The sequence below is a fragment of the Triplophysa dalaica genome, chromosome 4 (genome assembly GCF_015846415.1).
Source record: "Triplophysa dalaica isolate WHDGS20190420 chromosome 4, ASM1584641v1, whole genome shotgun sequence".
Taxonomy (NCBI): Eukaryota; Metazoa; Chordata; class Actinopteri; order Cypriniformes; family Nemacheilidae; genus Triplophysa; species Triplophysa dalaica.
Window position 1 is genome coordinate 27,633,857 of NC_079545.1, and position 24,318 is coordinate 27,658,174.

At 39.6% G+C, this 24,318-nt stretch overlaps 1 protein-coding gene across 3 annotated transcripts in view; it reads right to left on the bottom strand.

The window, feature by feature from the left end:
- cita (citron rho-interacting serine/threonine kinase a) overlaps nucleotides 1-24,318 on the bottom strand; it is a 59,329-nt gene that overhangs the window by 19,989 nt on the left and 15,022 nt on the right. For 2 of the 3 annotated variants that reach the window (XM_056745880.1, XM_056745877.1), the window contains exons 11-33: nucleotides 18,327-18,432; nucleotides 14,911-15,054; nucleotides 14,450-14,569; nucleotides 12,051-12,221; nucleotides 11,704-11,757; nucleotides 11,125-11,178; nucleotides 10,502-10,642; nucleotides 10,198-10,323; nucleotides 9,758-9,853; nucleotides 8,589-8,705; nucleotides 8,387-8,496; nucleotides 7,973-8,147; nucleotides 7,571-7,768; nucleotides 6,886-6,939; nucleotides 6,191-6,388; nucleotides 5,909-6,102; nucleotides 5,664-5,799; nucleotides 5,412-5,516; nucleotides 4,656-4,796; nucleotides 3,116-3,223; nucleotides 1,673-1,865; nucleotides 1,388-1,552; nucleotides 1,171-1,194 (exon numbers count right to left, since the gene is read on the bottom strand). In XM_056745880.1, the coding sequence (XP_056601858.1) occupies nucleotides 1,171-1,194; nucleotides 1,388-1,552; nucleotides 1,673-1,865; nucleotides 3,116-3,223; nucleotides 4,656-4,796; nucleotides 5,412-5,516; nucleotides 5,664-5,799; nucleotides 5,909-6,102; nucleotides 6,191-6,388; nucleotides 6,886-6,939; nucleotides 7,571-7,768; nucleotides 7,973-8,147; nucleotides 8,387-8,496; nucleotides 8,589-8,705; nucleotides 9,758-9,853; nucleotides 10,198-10,323; nucleotides 10,502-10,642; nucleotides 11,125-11,178; nucleotides 11,704-11,757; nucleotides 12,051-12,221; nucleotides 14,450-14,569; nucleotides 14,911-15,054; nucleotides 18,327-18,432 (2,930 nt within the window). The remainder of the gene's footprint in view (nucleotides 1-1,170; nucleotides 1,195-1,387; nucleotides 1,553-1,672; nucleotides 1,866-3,115; nucleotides 3,224-4,655; nucleotides 4,797-5,411; nucleotides 5,517-5,663; nucleotides 5,800-5,908; nucleotides 6,103-6,190; nucleotides 6,389-6,885; nucleotides 6,940-7,570; nucleotides 7,769-7,972; nucleotides 8,148-8,386; nucleotides 8,497-8,588; nucleotides 8,706-9,757; nucleotides 9,854-10,197; nucleotides 10,324-10,501; nucleotides 10,643-11,124; nucleotides 11,179-11,703; nucleotides 11,758-12,050; nucleotides 12,222-14,449; nucleotides 14,570-14,910; nucleotides 15,055-18,326; nucleotides 18,433-24,318) is intronic. The other variant, XM_056745879.1, reaches the window with a different exon arrangement.

Genomic DNA, 24,318 nt, shown 5'->3' on the forward strand with positions numbered 1-24,318 from the left:
AGAGAGAGAGAGAGAGAGAGAGAGGGAGAGAGAGAGAGAGAGAGAGAGAGAGGCAGATAGAGAGAGAGAGAGAGAGAGAGAGAGAGAGAGAGAGAGAGGGAGAGAGGGAGAGAGAGAGAGAGAGAGAGAGAGAGAGCGACAAAGTCATGAGAGCAGAGAATGTGCTGATGGGTTGTTTGTTGTTGTGTCAGATATCATCACATTAACCCCTCTGAGACTCTTCTGTCCCAAAATTTAACATTTTGAAATGTTACAAATCGTAGCTTCATTGGTGGGTTAGGGTTAGATATGTAAACACACAAAAAAATGATGGACACAATTTTCATATTTTAAGGGGTCACAAAATAAATCGTCACACTTCACTCCTTCCCAGTCAAAAATGACCCCTAAATGACCAGTAAACAATGAATTAACAATTAATTGCAAAATGTTTGTATAATGTGTTTGATTTATCAGTACACATTCCTTATTGTGTTAGATATCTTAATTGTCTTAGTATTTACTAAGTAGAAGAAACGCTTTTCATGTGTTCCCTTAATAACCATCATAAAGCAAATCTTCTTATTTATCAAACCCGAAATATCTAAAAACAAAAAGTTCAAAAATCATCTTTGAGATAATGTACATTAAAATCCACAAATCTTAAGTCATATCTGAACAACAAGGGAATTCACAAACTACTCTATTAAGGGTGTAACGGTATGTGTTTTCATATCAGATTGTTCACTCCAAAGTCTAAACGGCGAGGGCTCTGCTCTTTGAAGGGAGTAGGGCACAGGAATGATGATTTGTTTTTTGGAATTTTCCAAACTCATTTTTAAGGCTTTGGTCACTTTCGACCGCGAATGAGCCAAGTGTGATCCCTAAACGAAGAGTCCCAGAGGGTTCATTAACACATTTGTATAACAGCCACATGAACACTTGTGTGATGTGTTTAAGTTTAATACTTTGTTTAAACTTTTTTTACCCCGCGGAGGTTTGTGGAGATATTAACGGTCACCAAAAACTCTCCATTCTTGTTTAAAGTCTTGTTTTATATGTTTAAGAGGACAACGTTAACATCGCAAGACCAGATCAGTGGATAAACCTGAGAGTATTTCAACTGATCTCAGATCAGAACGAGGAGGGAGACATTGATGTGATGACAGAGAGAGAGAGAGAAAAACTTACTTTCAAACGTGACTCTCCTCTTCTCTGGAAAGAATACAAGAGAAAAAGCTCTCAGGATTGACAGAGCAGTGAGAGAAAGATTAAAGGACCAAACACATGAAGAAGACAAACCCAGAGAGCGAGACACTCACACAGAATATATTCTGAGATATTGGAAATGATTCTGTAAACACACAAGATGTTCTGTTGAAAGAAAAGCGAAGGTTTGGGCACTGACCCTCAGGTGTGGAGGTCTCTTTGCGTCTGGCCGAGCTGGAGGGATTCAGCAGACTGCTGGGATTGGGCTGTCGCTCTGGAGATTTCACGATGGCTGACATGAGGATCTGCTGACGGGCTGCTGGCATGGACGGAGCCGCGTGCTCCTGAGCTTTAAAATGAGCCGCTGACAGAGAGAGAGAGATTGAGATGATCTCCTACACAATAAGATTTCTCAAAACGTCGGAAAAGACTATAGTGTCTATACTGTGTGTATAATTGAATTACTCGCAGAAAAGTTTCTCACCTTCTTCTCGAAGAGAACGCAGCTCGATTCTCATCTTCTGCAGGGCTTCCTCCAGCTCTGAGCATCGAACTCTTTCTTTCTCCAGCGCTGATTTCATGTCAGTGTACTGTAAGGGTACGGCGGACTGACATGCCGCGGATGTGGCTCCGTTAGCTGTGACTCCCACCTCCTCACGCCGACGGCCGAATATTCCCTGTGACACAATGACATTAATACAGACAAGACCTTCCTCATCCTACAGGGTTTATGTGAGGGATAATGTACACGCAGCAGCTTGTTATTGCAGGAATATGCCCCTACAGTCTAACAATGAAGAGGCTTATTTGGCGATAAAGACCTGCTGCTTGTACATTATCACGCCCGCTTATTACACGTCTACTAACAAAAACTGGACATGAAATGTGAATTTGAAATATGTTGAGCTCATTTTTACCCAATGCAGACTTTCCGTGACGAAAAGACATTTACTTTCGTTTTTTTAGGTAAGAGACGACGTTCAAATGTCACGAGCCGTCAATTTGGTTTAATCATTTGAAAATATAATGTCACGCTAGTAAAATACATATTTATATTTAATTTGTCAAAAACAATCTGTCAAAATGATTTGCTGTCTCCGGGTAACAGTGTGTTATTATCCGGGAATAACGAACCTGCAAATGACGCGACTGGCCAATCAGAATCAAGCATTCCAACGACCCGTGTATAAGCTGTTTTAATGCACCACTTCCAGCCAATCAGAATCAAGCATTCCAAAGAGCCGTGAATTAATGTGTGATTAAGAACACTATTTACACTTCTGCTGGCCACAAACACATGGATATGAAATAATAATCTATTTTAATACATCTAAATAGAAGAAGTTAATCTGTTTTAAAACTAAAAATACAACATGAAATGAAATTGCACTTTACAGATGAAAGATTCTATTTGCGTTTATTATTACAACAAACAATAGAAATCTATTTTACTCTCCATTAAAAATGGTAAAAACACGATCTTTTCATTCATGTATTCTCTAGCCCCTGATGTTCAGTGTGATAAAGACACAAACATTCATTTATATCTTTAACTAAACAGACTGTAATAAGACATGATGAATGAGCTTCACGCTGAGACACCCAGAGGACATACTGCACTAGAACTTTAATATAAAAGATGCTTATGGCTCTCTCTCTCTCTCTCTCTCTCTCTCTCCCTCTCTCCCTCTCTCTCTCTCCCTCTCTCTCTCTCCCTCTCTCCCTCTCTCTCTCCCTCTCTCTCTCTCCCTCTCTCTCTCTCCCTCTCTCTCCTCTCTCTCCCTCTCTCTCCCTCTCTCTCCCTCTCTCTCCCTCCCTCTCTCTCTCTCTCCCTCTCTCTCCCTCCCTCTCTCTCTCTCTCTCTCTCTCTCTCTCTCTCTCTCTCTCTCTCTCCCTCTCTCTCCCTCCCTCTCTCCTTCTCTCTCACCTTCTTTTTCTTGGCGGGCTGGTCCATCTTGGCCTGCAGAAAGTCAATGAGTTTGGTTTGTTGAGAGATTGTTCCTTCCATTTTCACTTTCTCGTGAGAGTACACGGCCTGAAGAGAGACAAGACAGTGACAAGATGAGAGAAAGTAAAAGTTTCAGTGATCCAATGTCATTATAGACCGACACACAGTGTTCCAGAAGCTCTAAGTCAAGCATCGCATTACCATTTTATAATGGGTTTGAGCCCAGCACACATACATACGGATAAATACATACATACATAGACTGACTGGACACGCTTTGGGTAAAAGAATCTGGCAAATGTATAAATGTTAATGTAGACTTGAATGTCTCAAAACAATTCACTAATAAAATACTTCCTGAACATAATTTTACAGACAAAATGAAATCAAAAGTGAGCCTTCACCTAAACATCAGTGGTGTTTTATGAACAATTTATCATTGCAGATTTTATTTAAAAAAAATTGATAGAATTATTCTTGAAAAAAAATGTATGAACATTTTAAATGTGGTCATTTTTTCTGATTAGTTCATATTTTTGATTAATAAAAAATTAGGATCATCCAATCTTTAACGATTTGAGAACAAAGTGGACATTTTTCTTACTTATATATAAAAACAAACAAAGAATCTCAACTGAATTCAATAGGGAAGCTCAGAGATGACGTACTTTTGTTTGCAAAACCTGGAAGCGAGTTAGCATTTTAGGACTGTCTAAGTGTTCATTTTAATCAATGGGTTTTTTTGTAAATCGCCTAAAATAAGGTCTGTGGCTAACAAAACCTCTAAACATTTTCACGTTTTATTCTATGGGATTTTTAAGCCTTTGTGTGTTAAAAAACAGCGCTTGCTAACAAGTTGGAGAAAGCGAACCCATGATCTTGGCGTTGCTAGCGGCATGCTCTAACCACTGAGCCATAGGAAAGCTCGCACATATAAAGCTCAGAAATATTGCAATATGGGCACAAATCTCTTCAAACATCGATGTGTATTCATTCACAGAGTAATAACTTACCAGGGAACACATTTTTAATAAAGTCTGAAAGAGTTGTCTGAGGCTTGTTGATATCGAGCGACCTTGAGTGTAGTCTGTTTATAGCATCCTGTAAGCGTTTCTTTTTGACGATTCTATTTTGGCTTCAAATGTAACATATGTGGTGTTAATTTGTAAAGATTATCGTATTCGTAATATTAAACGTGTAAACATCATAAACCTTTATTAATCACAGGGCTTGTTTTTTGCGATTTTCCAAAAGTCTGTGGGGCAAGTGCATGCGCAGCTAACTCCCTGGTTAGCATAAAAAAACATAATCTGTGATCCTCTCCATAAGTGAGACTGCTCAGTAAGACTCCAGAGCTTGACTGCATACATGAGTCGACCATTTAACATTTTTCTAACATAGTTCACCTTTTCTGTGTGTGTGCGTGTGAAAATGAAAGGCCAAGCTGGGACAATTACACACGTTCATTCACACACTCGAAACATGAACTGAGCTCAGCTGAACGTGTGTGTGTGTGTACCTGTATGTTCTCCAGCTGGTACTCCAGATCGGTTCTCTCAGTTTTCAGCAGGTCGGTCTGGTCCAGCGCGTCCTGAAGACCCTGTGTCAGTCTGAAGATGTGTGTCTTCTGTAGATCCATCTGCTGCTGAAGTTTCCCTTGCTGAGACGGCCACACAAACGACAAATAAACACGTCTGTCTGTCTCATAGACCATGGGTTTACAAACTTGATGATGCCAAGGACCCCCAAATATGACTATCCTTTTGTGAGGGACCCCCTTTTCTTAAATATATAGCAATCTATGTTATTTTCTGTCTAAAGAAACCCTTAAAAAATGTGTAGGATAAATAGTGAATTGAAAATTATAAAGACAACACATTGTTTGTAAACCTAAATAGTCGGCAACAATTTCACCTTGAGTCCTTAAAAAGAAACTATAGTGTATATATAAACATAAACAATACTTGGAAACTCTCAATAGTAAAAAAGCAGATAAACACAGGACTTTTTGTCATAATCTATTTTCCTAGAAATTTTCTGGGGGACCCTCACATCCTTCTGGAGGTCCCCTGGTTTGAAACCCCTGTACTAGACTGCAGCCGAGCAGCATTGAGCAAACTCATATTATTTCTATAGGAAGTTGAGGAGAATTGACTGACAGTGACATGAGAAAGCCACTCGAGAGCCTTGAAGCTACAGCGACATTGGACACAATACGTATTGTAAAAAACACAAACATATTTAATTGAGTCGTACAGACACGGTGTCATCATACCTCCTCCATGAGTCTTTGTTTCAGTTCTCTCTCCGTCTCTAGTTTTTGCTGAAGGCTCCGTGCGTTCATCTCCAGCATGGCATGCTTCTTCTCCAGATCATTCAGCTGAAATCAACAAAAACGAGAGATCAAGATGAGCGTGTGATGGCTGGATCGGTCAATCACAGCTTGTGAAGTCTCAATAGTAAAATCACAGGAGGTGAACCGGGTCCAACCAGCAGAACAAAGCACTCGCGCGTGCGTGTGACTCACCGTATCAGACAAGCTCTCTGCTTTCAGTCTCTGCTCTTTAAGAGCCTGTTGTAAAGCCACAATTTCAGCTTTGTGTTCCCTCACGGCCAGTTCGACGGCCTGCCGAGATTCTGTGCTGCGCTGGTCCGCCCGTAACCTGCAGAACAATGAAGTCTAGTGATGTGACCCTACGTGTATAATTCCATATTTTGGACATTCGGGTTGCTATAAGACACTGGAACGTGTGAAATGTGGGCATCTCTCACCGGTTCTGCTTCTCGTTGTCCAGCAGTCTCTGCAGGTCTCGAGTTCTGCGCTCGGCCTGATTCTTCTCATCCTCCAGAGCAGACCTCCAGTTCTCCCACTGTCTCTCTTTCTCCAGGAGTTCGTCGTTTAAAGACTCCAGTTCCACCACCTGCTCCTCCAGCATACTGCACGTGGTCTTCAGAGTCTCGATGTTCTGAAACACGTCCACACAAACCGTGTTCCGAGTCCGTGTGTGCTTTCATACCGAACAACGAATGTTCTTATATAGTCTGCTCTTGTACCTGTTTCTGGTTGTTGAGATGCATCTCTCTGTCGGCGACCTCTCGGCGCAGACGGTCCACGTCCTGGTTGAGCTGCAGCCGTTCCTCGTTCTCCACCGTCATCTCGTCCAGTTGTTTGGACAGGTAGAAGTTCTGTCGGTTCAGCTCGGCGTTCTCTTGGGTCAGCTGGGTCAACTGCTCCTCCAGGTCTGTGATCACCTGCCATCATCATCATCATCATCGACACGGTTATCAAACTTACATCATCACTCAATCATTCTATCGACGCATTGTCTTCTTCCACATCCTAATGAATATTCATCAGTAGATATATCTGAGAATAGTTGTGAATACAGATGAAATATAGTTGAGTCTGTCGACCAATCAGCTTTCACATGACTCTATTGTACGGCTTTACCTGATTGGCTCAAGAGTTCTATAGCCTAGTATTGCATGTTGGGCACTTCATATTTGTTACCATGGCATCAATCACAAAGCTAGGATGAATGCATGTGGTGTACAGGATGTTGTTGACTTACAGCGAAACACATTTTTGCATTTCTAATGAAAGCTGTATATTGAACAGAAATGCTCTGCGTCATCTAGTCTGAATCCCTGAGGTCAAATTCAAGGAAACACTGTGTTTTACTCATTTGGTTAAAACACTGGTAGTGCAGGGGTTTGTGGGTAATATAAGTGCAGGACATGGGTCTTACCGAACAGCTGTCTCTCAAGGCATCAAACTTGCGTTGAATCTCGTCTCTGTGGTCCTAAACAAATGTCACAGAAAAACAATCAGTACGTGTTTCATCTCGCCATTTTATATAAAGTTATTTTTGCTGGAAACTTAACTATTAAATTACTCTTCGAAGAAATGTATTATTTTTCAATTTAATCTTTTTTAAAAGGGACATATCCTAACTGCTGGGTTAAATTAACTCACCCAACAACAGACAGCATTTTGGGTAGAAACAATTTTGGGTTCGCCGTTTTACACCCAATGCTTCTTTGTAAACATTTTCAGATAAACGGACACAAACCGAAAGATCGGATTATTCATAAATAAATTATAAAGACTGACATCAGTGCAAAAGCAGCTTCATGTTATATTTGGTCAATTAAAAGAGCTGAAAACTGTTATGACTAATGGATAATCCACGGCTAGCCACGCCGTGGAGTATCCCGCTTATACCGTGGTCATTTGCTAAGTTAAAGCTGTTATTGATGTTTACAGCTTCATTTTTGATCAGACATGTGAAATATTTTCGTCAAACAATCTCAAACGTTGATCGACCCGTGCATTACACAGTTTTAATGCACACCTTTCAGCCAATCAGAATCCAGTATTCAAACAGACCATGGTATACTAATGTTTAAAGCGGATGATGTATTGCGTCTCACTCTGAGGGCTGTGATCTCCTCCTCGGCCTCTGCGGTGGTCTCCTCCAGCTCAGTCTTGGCCTGCTGTAGTTGACTCTCGAGCGCGTGACGCGCCGCCTGCAGATTGCTGATCTGAGACTCTCTCTCCTGCAGCGACAGCGTCAGTTCACTCACCTGTCTCTTGATCTCCAGCTTCTGTTCCTCGTGCTCCAGACCCATCTGAAACAAACAAACACACATCAGTCACAACGCTATGAGACCATTGGTCATCTCAAAAAAAAATTGTTGTTGTGCATTAGGAAGCTAATTTTGTGTACGTCTTATTATTTGACAAGGAAGACTTAATAACTTCAATAAAAGCTCACAATTATATATATATATATATATATTTTTAAAGGCTGAAGAAGATCGATCTCCTCTCACCTCCCTGAGTCTGGTCTCCAGCTCTAATATGCGAGTCTTTCTGGTCTGTTCCTGCTGGCTCATCTTCTCCAGATGTTCCTCCAGTTTGGCATTCTGAGCCTCCAGTTTTCCTGCCTGTGACTCCAGATAAAACTTCTGCTGTCGTAACTCAGAGATCATCTCCTCCTGCGCTTTCCTGAGAGACACGGCAGAGGACACTGCAGTCAACTGACCGTTGAAAGATCACACAGGACAACAAACCTGTGTGTGACTCCTTCTTCAGAGGAACACGAAAGAAGATATTTTGAGAAATGTCTCGGTGGTTTTGTGTTCATACAATGGAAGTCAATGTTGTTTGGCTATCGCATTCTTCAACATATCTTCTCTTGTGTTCTGCAGTAGAAAGAAAGTCACAGAACACACAGAAGCTCTTACATGTTTTTCTGTGTGTAAATGCTGCTGTTGGCCGCCAGTTTATTGGCCTCGGAGAGCTCGCCGATCCTTTGCTCCAGACTCTTCATTTTATTGTCCATGGCGTTGATTGTCTTCAGAAAGAAACACACAAACACAGCATGCACTCGTTCTGTTTCGTGATGAAATATCTGCTTGAGATTTGAGATGCAGTTGAGACACTTACAGCTTTCTGCTCACTGATGAGTTTGCATTTCTCTCGAGCTTCTTCCTCGTGCTGAGCGCGTTTCTGCTCCAGACTCTCTTTATCGGCCAGATCCACTTTCATCTGATCGGCCAAAACCTACTCACACAAACATACACAAACACAGTCAACTTTAACAAGACAACAATGTAAAAGATTCACCCCATAAAGAAATTTTAAAACACCGCTTCCCATCACTTCTTACTTTCATGACTCTAATATTTTCTTGAGAATCTCTAAAAACAAGCAATTTTCTATAGTTCATGATGGCATGATGTTGATTATTTATATAACACGTTTTACAATTATCATTATCAGCATCTGTACATGAAACATATTGACCATTAGCAAAACAATAAAGCTATTCAAGTAAAAACAAAAAAGTGGTCAAACACAGAAAACAGACACGCACACATGTTCATACATACGCAGGCACACATACGCACGTACACACACACACACACACATGCATCCACACACACATACAAGCGCACATGCGTTCACACACGAATGCACACAATCACATGTGGGCATACACGCATGCACACACACACACCTAGGTGCACACACAAACACACATAAGCGCACATGCCTGCGCATGCATACACACGCATGCACACAATCACTCACACACACATGGGCACAAACGCATGCACAAACACATATGCTTACACTCATGCACGCTATCACACACACACACCTACACACACACACACACACACACACTGTCGTTGTCACAGAGAAGCACACATGTAAGAAAAAAGGACATAGAAACACAGGTCAAACATTATATGAACTCTTAAATTCCTATATATAGTAAGAACAAATAAATGAAGCAGAATGTTATATTTTTAAGTTTTATTAATGAATACAAAAACTTTAAATTCTAAAACTGATGTCGGCAGCGAGAAACCCAAAACTCCAATACAGAAAGTCAAAACCTCAGAAGAACCCCGGCCCAACCAGCAGGACCAGTTCCCCTCTGGCAAAAACTGCAGCATCCCTACAAGCTCGTAAATAAAAACCAAATGCACAAGATCTAGTGGCCAGTAAATATTTCGTGAAGTTAATAAAACTCAACAAAAAAAATGAAGCAATGCAGCACACCAGAAGGACTGATCTGAATCTGATGTGAATGTGCTGAACTTCACCTTGATCTTATCCTCGTAGAGTCGCTCTTTCTGGACCAAATGAGCTTCCATCCTCTGAGCCGTAGCCTGAGTCTCTCTCAAGTTTTCCTCAAGATCCTAAACACACACACACATGCAGTTAGACCTCCAGAGACGCTCCAGCAAATAAAGTCCCTCAACGGCTGAAGTGAGAAAGAAACTTGCTTTGATAAGCTGTGCGCTTCTTGACGGGTTCCACACTGACGTATAAAGACCTGTGTGTGTGTGGTAACAGATGGGACATCCCTCAGTGTGTGTGTGTGTGTTGTGGTGTAAAGTGTTAATCTGTATGAAAGTTAAAGCAGAGAGGTGCTGAAGGCTGACTGTGCAGAGATAAATCTGTGACAGCGTGCTGTTTGGGGTCAGTTGGTTAAGGAGGCGTGTTAGCGCTTTAATCTTTGTCAGTCTGATCCGTCTCTCACCAGTATCTTCTCAGCCATCTGTTGGATCTGTTGGGATTTGGTCTGGATGTCATCCTTCAGTTTATTCTCTCGACGCTCCACCATCTCCAGACGCTTGACTTGGTTTTCCAAAGTCTTTCTGCCTTCCTGAACGAAAACGTGAAAGCACATAGAGAACAAGAGTGAATCCCGGCTATTTACAAACGAACCGAATTCAGATGATGAATCGCTAACAAAAATGCGTTACGAATGAGAAACTTTAATACAGAATCGCTCCAAATTTTGTTTAGGAATATACGTCCTGTAGCGTTCATCCTGGTGTCACCTCAGTTTCTCTGAGGCGTCTGCGCAGCGTGTCACTGGGATCGGATTTACTACGCAGACGCTCCAGTTCTCGCTCCAGACGTTCTTTCGCCTGACGGATGTTCTGCAGCAGTTCTGTGGCTTCCGTGCTCGCTTTCACCGCCTGCGGTGTCAAAATAAAAAATGTGTATTTATTATATAAAAATCTTTGTTGTCATAAATGATATATTAACATCGTCTACTGGTCAAGTGACTTGACTGGTGAGTTGATCAACAATTGGTCTGGTGTGCATTTTACCATAGTAAAACCAGTATTATATAAAGAATATATAATGGTGCCAAAAGCAATAAAACAAATAGATTATAATCTCAAGAAGTTTGTTAATCTGCTGAGTGGATGCAAAGCAACATCATATGTAAAAATTCAATGGATTTATATAAAAACCCAACAGATATCTAGTTCATTAATACAAATTGATCTGATGTGTTTATTAAAGATCTGTGTGTGTGTGTGTGTTAACTGTAACAGGTGTGGCTCATTCAATTTGACTCATCTCTCAGCAGGATCTGATCTGAGAACAGATTACATTGGTTCATAAAGCTGAAGCGTTCAGCAGTGATTGTGGATCAGAGGATATACGGCACCTTTGAGAGTTTATCCTGAAGCTCTTGAATCTTCAGCTGCTGCTCAGCGTTTGTCTGAAAAACACAAGCTTCATAACTACAGACATCAACAAAGGAAACGTTTCTTACGCCAATACCAATGTGAAATCATCCAGAGGTAAACCCTCTTTCCAGGCTTCAGAGGTAAAGCCACAGAACAAACGTTCATTGCCGCGACAAATTGAAATTTCGATTTGTTTCTTTGTTTGTTTTGCAAAAGCAAGTTAAACATGTATTAGTTTAAAAAAATATACGGAATCGATCGGTAAAAACTAATTATGAAGACAGACTAGAGTATCATGATGAACTAGAGAAACAGTTATTCATGAAGAGCTTGTTTGTCCTGGTGAAACACTACAGTATGAAGAGCGTGTTGAGTATCATTCAGGATGACTGATGACCACATCAACAAACACACACGCACACACACTCAGACAAGATTTATTTGGTTATGTCATCTCGAAATGTTGGACGTCATTTTAAACAGTACAGTACTGTACTGATATATGTTGTGCGTCTACATTCATTGATGATGGATGAAGATGTTGTGATCATTCTTACCTTCTCTAGTTTAGAAAGTAGATCCTCCACCTCAGCTTTACCCTGTTCCTTTGCCTAAAAACACACACATTATCTTGAACACATATTCTACTGATAGACAACCATATATTACAAACTTCTTCTCTCTTAATACACACACACAAATATTGGTGACACACAGTATTGCCATAATGCATTGCACATTTATTACACTTACACTTACATAAACACACGCATGACGCACACACAAACATAAACACACACGTGCGCACTAACATAAATAGACACATGCATGCACGAACACACTAACATAAACACACTCACGAACAATAACATAAATAGATAAACACACACACACGTGCACACACCTTCTGGATTCTCTGCTGATATTCAGCTGCTTTTCTCTTCAGATCCTCGCTGGTCTGTCGTGACTCTCGTAGTTCAGTCTCGTACAGGTCGCTGCGGCGGCGGGCAGCTGACAGATCTTCCTCCAGCTGTCTGATGGTCACCTGCATCTCCTCCAGCTGAGCGTGATATTCCTGAACATCAACAAACCACACACTCAATCCTCACGCTCATATGGCGTGTGGATATGTATGATATACCACAGTACATCTCAAAACATCATGGTATAATCCTTACAGTACAGTACAACATAAAGCGCACATGCATCTTCTGTGAAATGACCCATGAACTGAAAGTTCATGACTGAAAGTTACTGCAGTATTTATTGCAAAGAAATCCCAGGGGATTGCAAATACCTATGTAAAATGTATAGGATAAAGCAATGTAAGTCGCTTTGGATAAAAGCGTCTGCCAAATGCCTAAATGTAAAATGTAAATGATTAAACCAGCGCAGTCACAGCGTGAGTGTGTAAATCATCCTGAACCCTGCAGAGACCACACACACACATGTTTGTACAGCTATCTTTATGAGGACATACATTGACGCAATGCAATATCTAGCCCCTGACCCTAACCATCAGAAGTGAGTACCTGACTCTAAACCTGATTATAACCTAAACCCTAAAGCCAGGTCTTGACCCTCAAACAGCCCTTTAAAGGGGTCTCAGAAAGTGAGGACCAGACAAAATGTCCTCACTTTACTCTCTTACTGCTGGCCTAAAACTCAAACTGGTCCTCATAAAGATAGATGTAGAAGTACACGCACACAGTGTGTGTGGATGCTGTGTGTGTGTGTGTTTGTGTGTGTGTACTTGTCCCCGAGTGAGTGATTAAAAGAGGAAAATCCCACAGACTGAAACTACACTCATTGATATTGATAGGAGGGAAAGGTTTGATTGACAGATCAGACTGAAATGGAGTTTTGGGGATGAGATCTCCTGAGACATTACACCGGAGTAAAGAAGTGTCTCACTGGTTAATGACGATTAAGAAATAAACCCGACAACACTTGTTTCTGGAACATCTCAATGAGTTTATTTGCATGAATTTTCTACAAATCCATGTTTCACTGTTCTACACCCAGAACAACACAGAAGAGAAGAAACAGAATTCATGTTTGTCTGCTTCTCTCTTCTCGATTTCTTTTTCATCACTTCACGCACTACAGTACAAGATTTGGGCTATCAAACGCTCGGAGTGATGACATCTGCTTCTGTAGAGCTCAACACAATTTGGTAAATTACATATAAACTGCCCTCGCACTCCTAAACAAGCAAGATAAACCAATCAGACTTTATATCACATATGAAGATATTCTTTGTGGCATTTCATAGTTACGTTTTTAGGTTTAATATCATACTGAAAACACAAACACATAATTCTGCACAATGCTCAGACTCGGACATAAAGCTTGATAAACAATGATCATCACGGTTTCCATAGAGACCACATGTTTCCATGCACACGACAATCTCCAGCTCTCATCTCTCGACATCAGTTCATTCACCTTCTTTTAAGAGCGATTCAAAGAAACGTGATCTCAGATGTCATAAATGAACACGAACCAGTGAGCTGACAGTATACAGGACAGTGAGGTCAACGGACTCGATGAACAGACAACCGTGCAAAAGAAATGACAATACAGCGATGAAGAGCGGAAATGTTGACCAGTCTTGAACTGATGGTGCGTTCCCACCAGACGTGAAGGACGCGTTAAGTCCGAGTGATTTACATGTTACGTCAATACGAAGACGCGATAGGACATTCTATGACAGTGGCGCGAATTGAGCGTTTCGGTGGGTTGACGCGCGAGCAGAGAAATCTGAACTTTGACAAATATCCGCACTGCGTTAGCCAATCAGGAGCTTTCTCTAGAAGTGACGTGATTACGACGAAGTGAGCGGAGGTAAATATCCGAAACATCAATGGGGGACAAATTCATGTGGATACCCGGAGCTGTACGATACATCTTACTTTTATCGAAACAGGAATAAAAAGGATCTTGCTTGGAAGAAAGTGAGTGAGGAGATCAGACAATCTGGTAAATTGTAAAAAACGTTCTTTACTCAATTTGAGCTATATATACTGTATATTTATATACGAGACTGGAGCAGCCTGACAGAAGCCCCTCCCATGATGCGAATTTGCGTCTGTTGCGTCACGCGTGAATTTCACGCGTGAATGAAGCGAGTAAACTTAAAGCGTCCAACTACACGCATTATATTTGCGCAAGTCACGTCTGGTGAGAACACTCAGTCAGTGATTAGAAGCATTGCGGGGATGATATGACGTTAGATGGTTTTGGGCTTTGAGACCACTAGTAAAGTGACACTGTGTTGATGAGTGAGGCGAGTTTGCTCACCTGTTCCTTAATCTCCTGCAGTTTGTTGCTCTGTTCTCTGATGTCATGGAGGAGCTGCAGAGCTTTGTCATCTTCCTGCGAGACTTCGACACGAGCCTGCTCCAAACTACGCTTAAGACTCTGAGACAAAATTCATAGAAAAATGTGCTGTGATTTATCAACAAGTTTATTTCCAAAGATGGAAATGATAAGTGATTAATCGCGATTAATAGCATCCAGATTAAACGAAACTAAACTGCAATTAAAAAAATCAAAATAAAATAAAAAATGAAAAACAACTGGCTCGTGGGTGAATCGTTACATCCCTAACATGTTCATTTACATAGATGCGTCCCTCAAAACATCGATATGTCATAGACACGTCTCGAAGATAAAAATTCAATTAAACATTTCAATAAAACAAATGACCAACATCCGAACTCATACACAGCATAAGAGGTTTTGGGGTATCTCAAACTCACGCTGCATTCGGTGATGTAGGTGGCGAGGTCTTGCTCCAGAATGCCTCTCTGGGTTTCGGAGGCTTTGAGTTCCACATCTTTCTGCTGAAGAACCGACTCCAGGTCAGTCATCTTACGCTGAAACCGCGAGATCTCCTGCTCCATCTGAGCGGCCACAAACACAAGCACATGGTTTAAATGCTTTTAACAGCGCCACTCAAGCAGGTACAGGTGAAACATCGGCGCTGACTTCACATCTGATACGACACCCGTAAAGACCCAAATAAAATCCCCAGAAAAACAGAAATGAAGTAAAAGCTACAAACAAGTTTAAACATTCCATATATTAAAGCGCTACTACACCCATGAATCAAAATATCCCCATGTTTTACTCCCATTCAAAGGCATCCTAACTGTATATGGTTTTCTTCTTATAGAATAATGCAGTCGGAGTTATAATATCACATTTCATTTTACTTTCAAGCAGTAGAATGGGAGTAAACGGGCTTCGACTTCTTCAAGCTCCAAAAAGTGCATCCATCGATTAAAGTACTGCTCAACACGGCAAATGACGAAAGCTCCCAACAGAGTAGACGCTATCCTATTTGAACAAAACAAAAAATGCAGCGTTCGTCACTGGAACAAACGACATGCCTGCGTCATCTGCCGGAAAAACAAGCCTCTGATTCACGCGCATTCGAGAGATGACGGAAGCTAGACATCAACGCTGTAATTTCAGTACAGTTACTTTAGATGTAATTGAACTAAATACTGTGTGATCTATACAATAGTGGAATTGTAACTGAACAATAACTACAATAACTAACTGCATCTACTCATCTATTGCACTACAACTTCAATAACTGCATTAACTCATCTACTGCACTGTAACTTCAATAACTGCATTAACTCATCTACTGCACTATAACTTCAATAACTGCATTAACTCATCTACTGCACTGTAACTTTAATAACTGCATTAACTCATCTACTGCACTGTAACCTTAATAACTGCATTAACGCATCTACTGCACTGTAACTTTAATAACTGCATTAACTCATCTACTGCACTGTAACCTTAATAACTGCATTAACGCATCTACTGCACTGTAACTTTAATAACTGCACTAACTCATCTACTGCACTGTAACTTCAATAACTGCATTAACTCATCTACTGCACTGTAACTTTAATAACTGCATTAACTCATCTACTGCACTGTAACTTTAATAACTGCATTAACTCATCTACTGCACTGTAACCTTAATAACTGCATTAACGCATCTACTGCACTGTAACTTTAATAACTGCATTAACTCATCTACTGCACTGTAACCTTAATAACTGCATTAACGCATCTACTGCACTGTAACTTTAATAACTGCACTAACTCATCTACTGCACTGTAACTTCAATAACTGCATTAACTCATCTACTGCACTGTAACTTTAATAACTGCATTAACTCATCTACTGCACTGTAACTTTAATAACTGCATTAACTCATCTATTGTACTGTAACTGTATAACTGCACTAACTCATCTACTGCACTGTAACTTCAATAACTGCACTAACTCATCTATTGTACTGTAACTGTATAACTGCACTAACTCATCTACTGCACTGTAACTTCAATAACTGCACTAACTTCTCTACTGCACTGTAACTGTATAACTGCACTAACTCATCTACTGCACTGTAACTGTATAACTGCATCTGCTCATGTATTGCACTATAACTTCAATAACTGCATTAACTCAACTACTGCACTGTAACTTTAATAACTGCACTAACTCATCTATTGCACTGTAACTTTAATAGCTAATGTCTGTAACTAATGCACACACAAGTCACATGCACTATTGTATAGTCTACATTGTTATCTGTTCATAACCACCTGTACATTAATGTTCACAGTATATAGCCTTCTGTTTATACTGTTCATAGTACATACCGACTGTCATATTTTCATAGTACATGCCCATTGTATAGTATTTTCCTAATATTGTATTCTGTATTAATTCACACTGTATATCCTGCACTTGCTAATTGCACTTCTGGTTAGACCTAAACTACATTTCGTTACACTGTACTTGTATATGTGTAGTGTCAATAAAATTGAATCTAATCTAATCTATTCTGAATTGACATTAAAATTCAAAGTCTAACTTTAAAATCTATGCTTTAATGCATCACTCACATTTGTAATAATCAAGTCAGTTAATAAGAATACTTTATATAGTTTTATAGGACTTATTTGAATGAATTAATTACGTTTTGTGTCTATCCTTGAATCACTGAACTATTCAAGGTTGATATAAGATATATTAAGTAATTAGTAATAAGTAATTAAAAACATTTTTGGAGAGAGTCATTTGTACAGTAATCTAATTACTCTACTGAAGTTGTCATTAGTTACTAGTAATTCATTACTTTTTCAGGGTAAAGCCCTTTGCACGTCGAGTCTGAAATTTTCGGGCAAAATTTCTGCACGTTAAAAATTTAAATACGACCACAGTTGTGTCAATCACATTTACACACTGCCTCCGATATTTTCACAGTCAAAAAATTCTGAGATTTTCTAAGTTTTTCGTATCCGTAGAAATCATTTAAAGAGACTTTTTTTTCCCAATTCAGAGACACCAAACAAACGAGCGCCAAATACGAAAAAACACCTACGAAAATTTCGGACTGTATGTGCAAAGACCTTAACTACCACGAAGACCACGAAGCCACGTCAAGCAGTTTTTGATCGATGGATGGACTTTCTGGTGCTTCAAAAAGTCGACAACCATTCACTTCCATTCTACCCCTTGAAAGTAAAATGATACTTGGTATTATAACTCCGACTCCTTGAGGGCGAGTTAAACAAAGGGATATTTTGATTCGCTAGTGAAATATCCCTTTAGTTAAGCTCCGGTGACAGAACCCGTGAAAAGGATGATTATAATCTCAAATCAATAACTTCAACTAAACCTTAGAAAAAAATCGTGCTTAAAGCAATGCCAGAAAGTCTATAGGGAATGTGCAAAATAAAAAAAAACACTGATGTTAAATTTCCCATTTTGTATGGAGACAAAACTCGACTTAGTTTAATTTACTTTTCAATTCATATTCTCCAACACTTATATTCAAAACATCATGACTCTTTCTGGTTCTCTTGGTTCTTATGTGTAAGTCACACTGTTTTCCATCTTTACTGGAGGTGAAATACAGGAGTTGAAAATCATTTTAAACAGAAAAGGTTTACGGGTGACTCATGTTAACACGTATAGTGTTTCAGTCTTGTGGCTAAACATGTGAAACGGTGTGATCTCTCTTGTGCATTAGTGCTAATGTGTTTTAATGTGAAATGATTTCCCATCACAGAGGCTGTAAATGGATCTCAGCGCATCTCATGATACCTCACCCAGACCCCCCCAGCTCTCCACTCTTACCTTGTGACATTTGTCTTGAGTTTCTTGTAGTTCTTTGTTTTTCACGAGGAGCTTTTTTTCCATGGAGTTCGTCTTTGCAGGAGAGTTCAGACCTGCGCCAACAGACCTGATGACAAAAACAACATTCAACATCGTCATTTGTGATCATCTAATCTCTTAAAAATCTGTGATTTCCATTTGAATCCATTATAAAAGCTTTTATTAGTAAGGGACAATCCACGGCTAGCTGTGCATTAAAGGATTTTAATGTACGGCGTGTATGCGAAGAACCACGCAAAGTGGAAGGTGGTTGCCTCTGCGAAGTGCATTAATATCCTATAATTCATGGCTAGCTGTGGATTATCCCGCTTATAACATGGCTATTTGCCAAGTTAAAGCTTTTATTGAAGTTTACGGTGTCATTTTAGATCAAACGGGTGAAAATGACGCTTATTTTGTCAGTTCATTTTAAATGTAATCAAACTGACTGGAGCTACCCGTGCGTTAAAGGCTTTTAATGCAGACCTTCCTGCCAATCAGAATCCAGTATTCAAACAGACCATGCTATAAAGCAAAATAAATAACGTATAAAAGTTGCGAAAGAACAAAAAAGAAGAAAAGATTATTTATATATATATATATTTATATAAATTCATTCATATATAATTTTAGTTCTTCATTAAAATGTTACTAAAATGCAGATAAACGTGCAAATTATAACCTGTAAAAAAGACGTTTTATTAAATTGAAAAACCTGAAGACAAGTCTAAGAAATGTGTCAAAAACGCAAGTGTGTTTAAAAGAGATATGTTTTTTTTCGGTCAATTCGTTCTCTATTTCTCTCTCTCTCTCTTTCACACGCGCACGCACACACACACAACGAAGTGCTGCCCAGCGCTTCAAATTCATTACACACTCCATTAGCTTCATGTGAATTCATTACTCAATCAAAACATCTTTGTGTCGTTCATTAACCAGCGTGACATAAATGTGACATCACATGACAAAAAAAGTGTCTTTGTCTTGAGTAAAAGTGTCACAAATGAAAACGTTCAGCAGACAATCGTTTGAACATTTCACAGAATCAAAAGATAAACACAACTGTGTCTGAACATATGAGACACAAATAAAAAGGAGTTTCTGCAAAACCTTAGAATGCAAAGCTGTATCTTGATGTAGAGGTCTCTGTTTGAATTGACAGTCGCACTGTTGATGTAGAATTGCAAAATATACGTGTTCTTCTTCTAACTGACCCTTAAATGTGTTGTTGGCTGCACAGTATATGTCATCATGAATCTGAATCATGACATCAGATCACATCAGATATAGCATGAATCTGTTTGAGGTGTATGTAGGAACAGAATACGTCACTTAACAAATCCTTTTCAGATTCATTTTCCACTTTTCCTAGCTACTGTACATATTATCCAAAAATAAACATTTGTACATTGTGACCAAACTGCAATAACCATTTTGTACCAAATGTTGTTTGTTTGGAAATCAAGCACCAGTTACAAAAGAAACAGAGACGGATGAAACGAAACTACATTGTCTCATTTCATGCCGTAATACCAATATTCCTCCCATTCGTAGATATCCTGAGGGCTGAACTCAAACCCTCTCTCTCTCTGCCATTAAAGAGCGGCTCATTACATCTGAAAGTGCTGAGGAGGGGCAGAGAAAGTGCGAGAGAGAAAGAGAGAGAGACAAAGTGCTGATTAAGCTGGAACTCCAGTGTGTGTGTGTGTGTGTGTGTGTGTGTGTGTGTGTGTGTGTGTGTGTGTGTGTGTGTGTGTGCATGTGTTTATGTTTATGTCAGTGTTTGTGTTTTTTTGTTTGTGCGTGCATGTGTTTATGTTAGTGTCGATGTGAGTGTGCGTGTGTTTGTATGTGTTTATGTAAGTGTTCATGTGTGTGTTTGTATTTATGTTAGTGTTTATGTTATTGTGTGTGTTTGTGTTTATGTGAGTGTGTCTGTGTGTGTGTTGTGTTCAAAGCATTTTTTATTCTAACTAAACCACGAATCAAGTCATTATTCTGTACATTTATCATGTCACGGTCTCATAAAAACAGATTGATGATTTAAAGCAGTCACACTGTTCACACTAAACATCCAGTTACCAGTGACTGCCATACTGCTGAATATATATAACACAACTAGGGTCGGGTATCGTTTGAATCTTAGCGATTCTGAATCAAATTCCTCTTTTCGATTTTGATTCCATAGTTGAAGTTAAACATTTAGATATCATCCTGTATGATCATTTAGCCTGCTTATTGACTGCTTTGTAAATATATATGAACACCGTTTTGTGTATATACACATAGCAACCATGTTTTGTCTGGTTCATTACAATTTGCATTATCATAGTTTAACAACATCACGGTTAAACTGTAGTAACTATATAATGAAACGATGGTCAATTTGTGGTTCCATGCTTTACTGCAAATACTACAGTGAAACTATGCTTACTATAGTAGAATTATGTTTACTTTTATTGATTATTATATAAACGTTCACACCAGACGCGACTTGTGCGAATAAATCGGGCTACTCACGAGTAGTTGGACGGTTGAACTTTTTAAGTTTACTCGCTTCATTCGCGCTTGAAATTCCCTTCACAACAGACGGCTCCAGTCTCGTTGCTAAATGGCTGACATGCATTTTGTTGTGTGGGTAGCTGCGCTTTATGAGCTATGGAAGGCTGATCGTTTTTATTCTTGTTTCGATAAAAATAAGAAGATGTATCGTACAGCTCCGGGTATCCACATAAAGCGACAGTGATTTTGTCCTCATTGTTTGGGATTTCTGACTCCGTTCACTACGTCGTAATAAGGTCACTACTGTAGTGAGCTCCTGATTGGTTAATGCGGCGCGAATAATCGGCAGCAGGATGTCTATCATGTCTTTGCATTGATTTAACATGTAAATCCCCCGCACTTGACGCTTCATTCGCGTCTGGTGGGAACGCACCATGACAAAAGTAAAACAAAGTATATAACATTGGAAAGAAACAATGATTCACAAATATCTGTTTTCTGTAAGATGAACGCCTTTCAAAATGAAGACTAAAACCTCGCCCCACACTACACACATTACTGACACAGACATGCAATATAATGCAATAATAACACAGAGACCTACAGATCTTCAACTCAAATCTGAAAGAAATATCCATCACGCCTCACTGGTCCAGACTCTCAATCTGAACATTCAAGCATTTGAAGGAAACAGCATTTACGAAACTAGACATAGAAAGAAAAATTAGCACTGATTTGTTTTAAATGTCTCAAATACCCATGTCTTGCGTTTCATGTAAATAAATTCCCATGTGAGATCTGTTCTCTCAATAACTCCGATGGACTTTAGAGTCAATCAACATCTTTGAAACAGTGAAGCTGTAAAAATACTTTTGAATTGATTTCTAGTATAGCACGATGTAAATCAAAAACAAAATTACATTAAAAGCAGGTAAACTGATATACATTCAGTGTTGTTTCAATATGAGATGTGAAATATGGCTTTCTGTTGGATCACTTCCCAACCGTCTCTAAACACACACACAAACACTTCCAGTGTGTTTTGGTCCAGGTCTAAATTTGCTTTCGCCGCTATCATACCAGTGAGGTCTAACAAGATTAGCGGTTCTGCCTGTTTGCTGTAAAGTAGTCCATTACCCAGCACTTACAGAGCTCCCTTTGGAAAACCGCGTGACGCATCCCGGGGGTCTGATCAGAAGAACCCGTAACTTACTTGATAATCGTGTGCGTGTGTGTTCGGGCTTCGAGTGCAATTACAGGCTTTTGAGAACGCGGGGTTAAAACTCCAGAAATATTTACCTTTGAGAACTACATTCCACATTAGTGGACGTCAATAAAAGTTCCAGCAGAAATTCAATTACTGCAGCATTACGATATCGAATAATGCCGTGGCGCCATATCCATACTTGAAACACGTCATTAGCGCTGACGCAAATTCAACGGTACACAAAACACGTCACAGCCTCTCGCTCTCGTCGCCTTAAGTGGGTGGCAGTTTGACTAACTCTGGACATCTGTGGCGGATACTAATGCCATTACGCATTCTGTGAATACGGTAGCTATTGATCTGTTTGAACGCTGATGCATGTATTCCTATCCTGCCTGACAGTCTCAGACGACACTGATTCATCGCTCATGTTCTCCCAGTGTTCCCGCCGCGCTAACACATGCTGCGTTACGTTGATCAGTCATGGAGAAAGGTCGAGGCAATAAGCGTGTGAGGTGATCTTTCATCCCGTGTGGTTACAGGTAGGTGATGGTGCGAATGGAGATTTCGTTGTCAATTTGTCAGACAGGACAAACCGATGACATCACAGGGAACCCGATTCAAAATGGAGGCTTTAGCATATGTACAAAGACCAACTCTTAGAAAACATTTGCCCTCCGACAGCTATTGTCTGGTGGAAATGTCTGTGTTTTGATGCCCGTGGTTCTGGTGCTTTGAAGGTAATTCACTTGAAGACAAAAATAATGGTTTGTTATTAACAATTAGTGTAAGATATGCTCTCATTCGTTCCCTTCACAGTAGACAACGTACTGACCCGTCTACAGTGCCCCATCCTTTAAATGTCAGTCCAAGACGTTAATGAGACTAAATGGAGAACAAATGTAAAAGTGCTTAAGTCTCACCTGCGTCTCCGATGTTTCTCCTGAGAATAGAGTCAGAAATCGGACAAATGTCTCCGTCATTTGAGTTTGAGAAGAGATGTCAACAATGTGTCAAACCGAGCTCAGATTTGTCAGGTCTGCAAATCAAAAGTCAATATAATTGAAGATCTTGATGTGAACTCAAACATTTCTCATTAGGTGAACTCAAATCCAGATGATTTCTCCAGACTCTTCATGTGTTTGAACAATTTAAACATCGGAGACTTAAAAGAAACGAGTGAGAACTCCTGAGCAAACACTGAGCAATAACATACTTGCATTCAAGTCAAAATAACCAGTCTAATCCAGTTCACTAGACAAATCTGCTGTACTGTCTTCTAGTCTAAACATTAAAGCGTGAGTCACAGGCAGAAGAGGAAACCACCTACACGTCTGCGGTCATTACCGGATAAACCAACAGGCATACAGTGGCATCACCTCAAGGGGAAACGGTCCAATTAGAGCCGATAAAAACAATGACAGGTTATTACTGAAAAGTCCAGCTGTGATTACCACCGTCTCACATATGATAAGAACAGAGTATTTTAATTTTACATATTTTGGTTGCATTTGTAAGTTTTTAAAAAATGAATAGTCGCATCCAGAATAAAAGTTTTTGTTTACATAATAAATGTCTGTGTACTGTGCTTATTCATTTTGTATTTATTAACACAAACACATATTTAGGAAATATTTAGATGTATTTATTTACATTTGCCAATAGTTGGAATTATAAATAAACTTTTATAAAAAAATATTGTTTATTTTCTTAAATATGTGCATATATGTGTTTATTCATTTAAAATAAATATGCACACTACACAGACATATATTACGTAAACACAAACTTTTATTCTGGATGCGATTAATCGTGACTGATGTTTTGACAGCCCTGTTTTTATAAATGAACCGTGTGGCAGAAACATTCGAGGCATCGGCACATACTGTATCGCTGTGTTGGTAACCGATATAATATCGTATCATGATACACTGTATGATTTACACCCCAAGCACTGATACCACGATAATAATGAAGAACAATATTAAGAATTTGACCCAATCATCTAATAAAGTCTTAATGTAACCTGTTTTGTGATTAAAGGCGGGGTGTCTGATTTCAGAATTATGCAAAAGTCAGGTCGAGTACCAAAACAACCTTGTAGCCAATCAGCAGTAAGGTGCACAGTGCACATTAGTTGAGCCGAGCGCTGACGAAAGTGAAAGATGGGGGTAGGGGTGTGTCTGTTTTGGTGATTTGAACATCAACAACGGCTATGAGAAATCGGACATCCTGCCTTTAATAAATCAAGAATATTTGAAAATT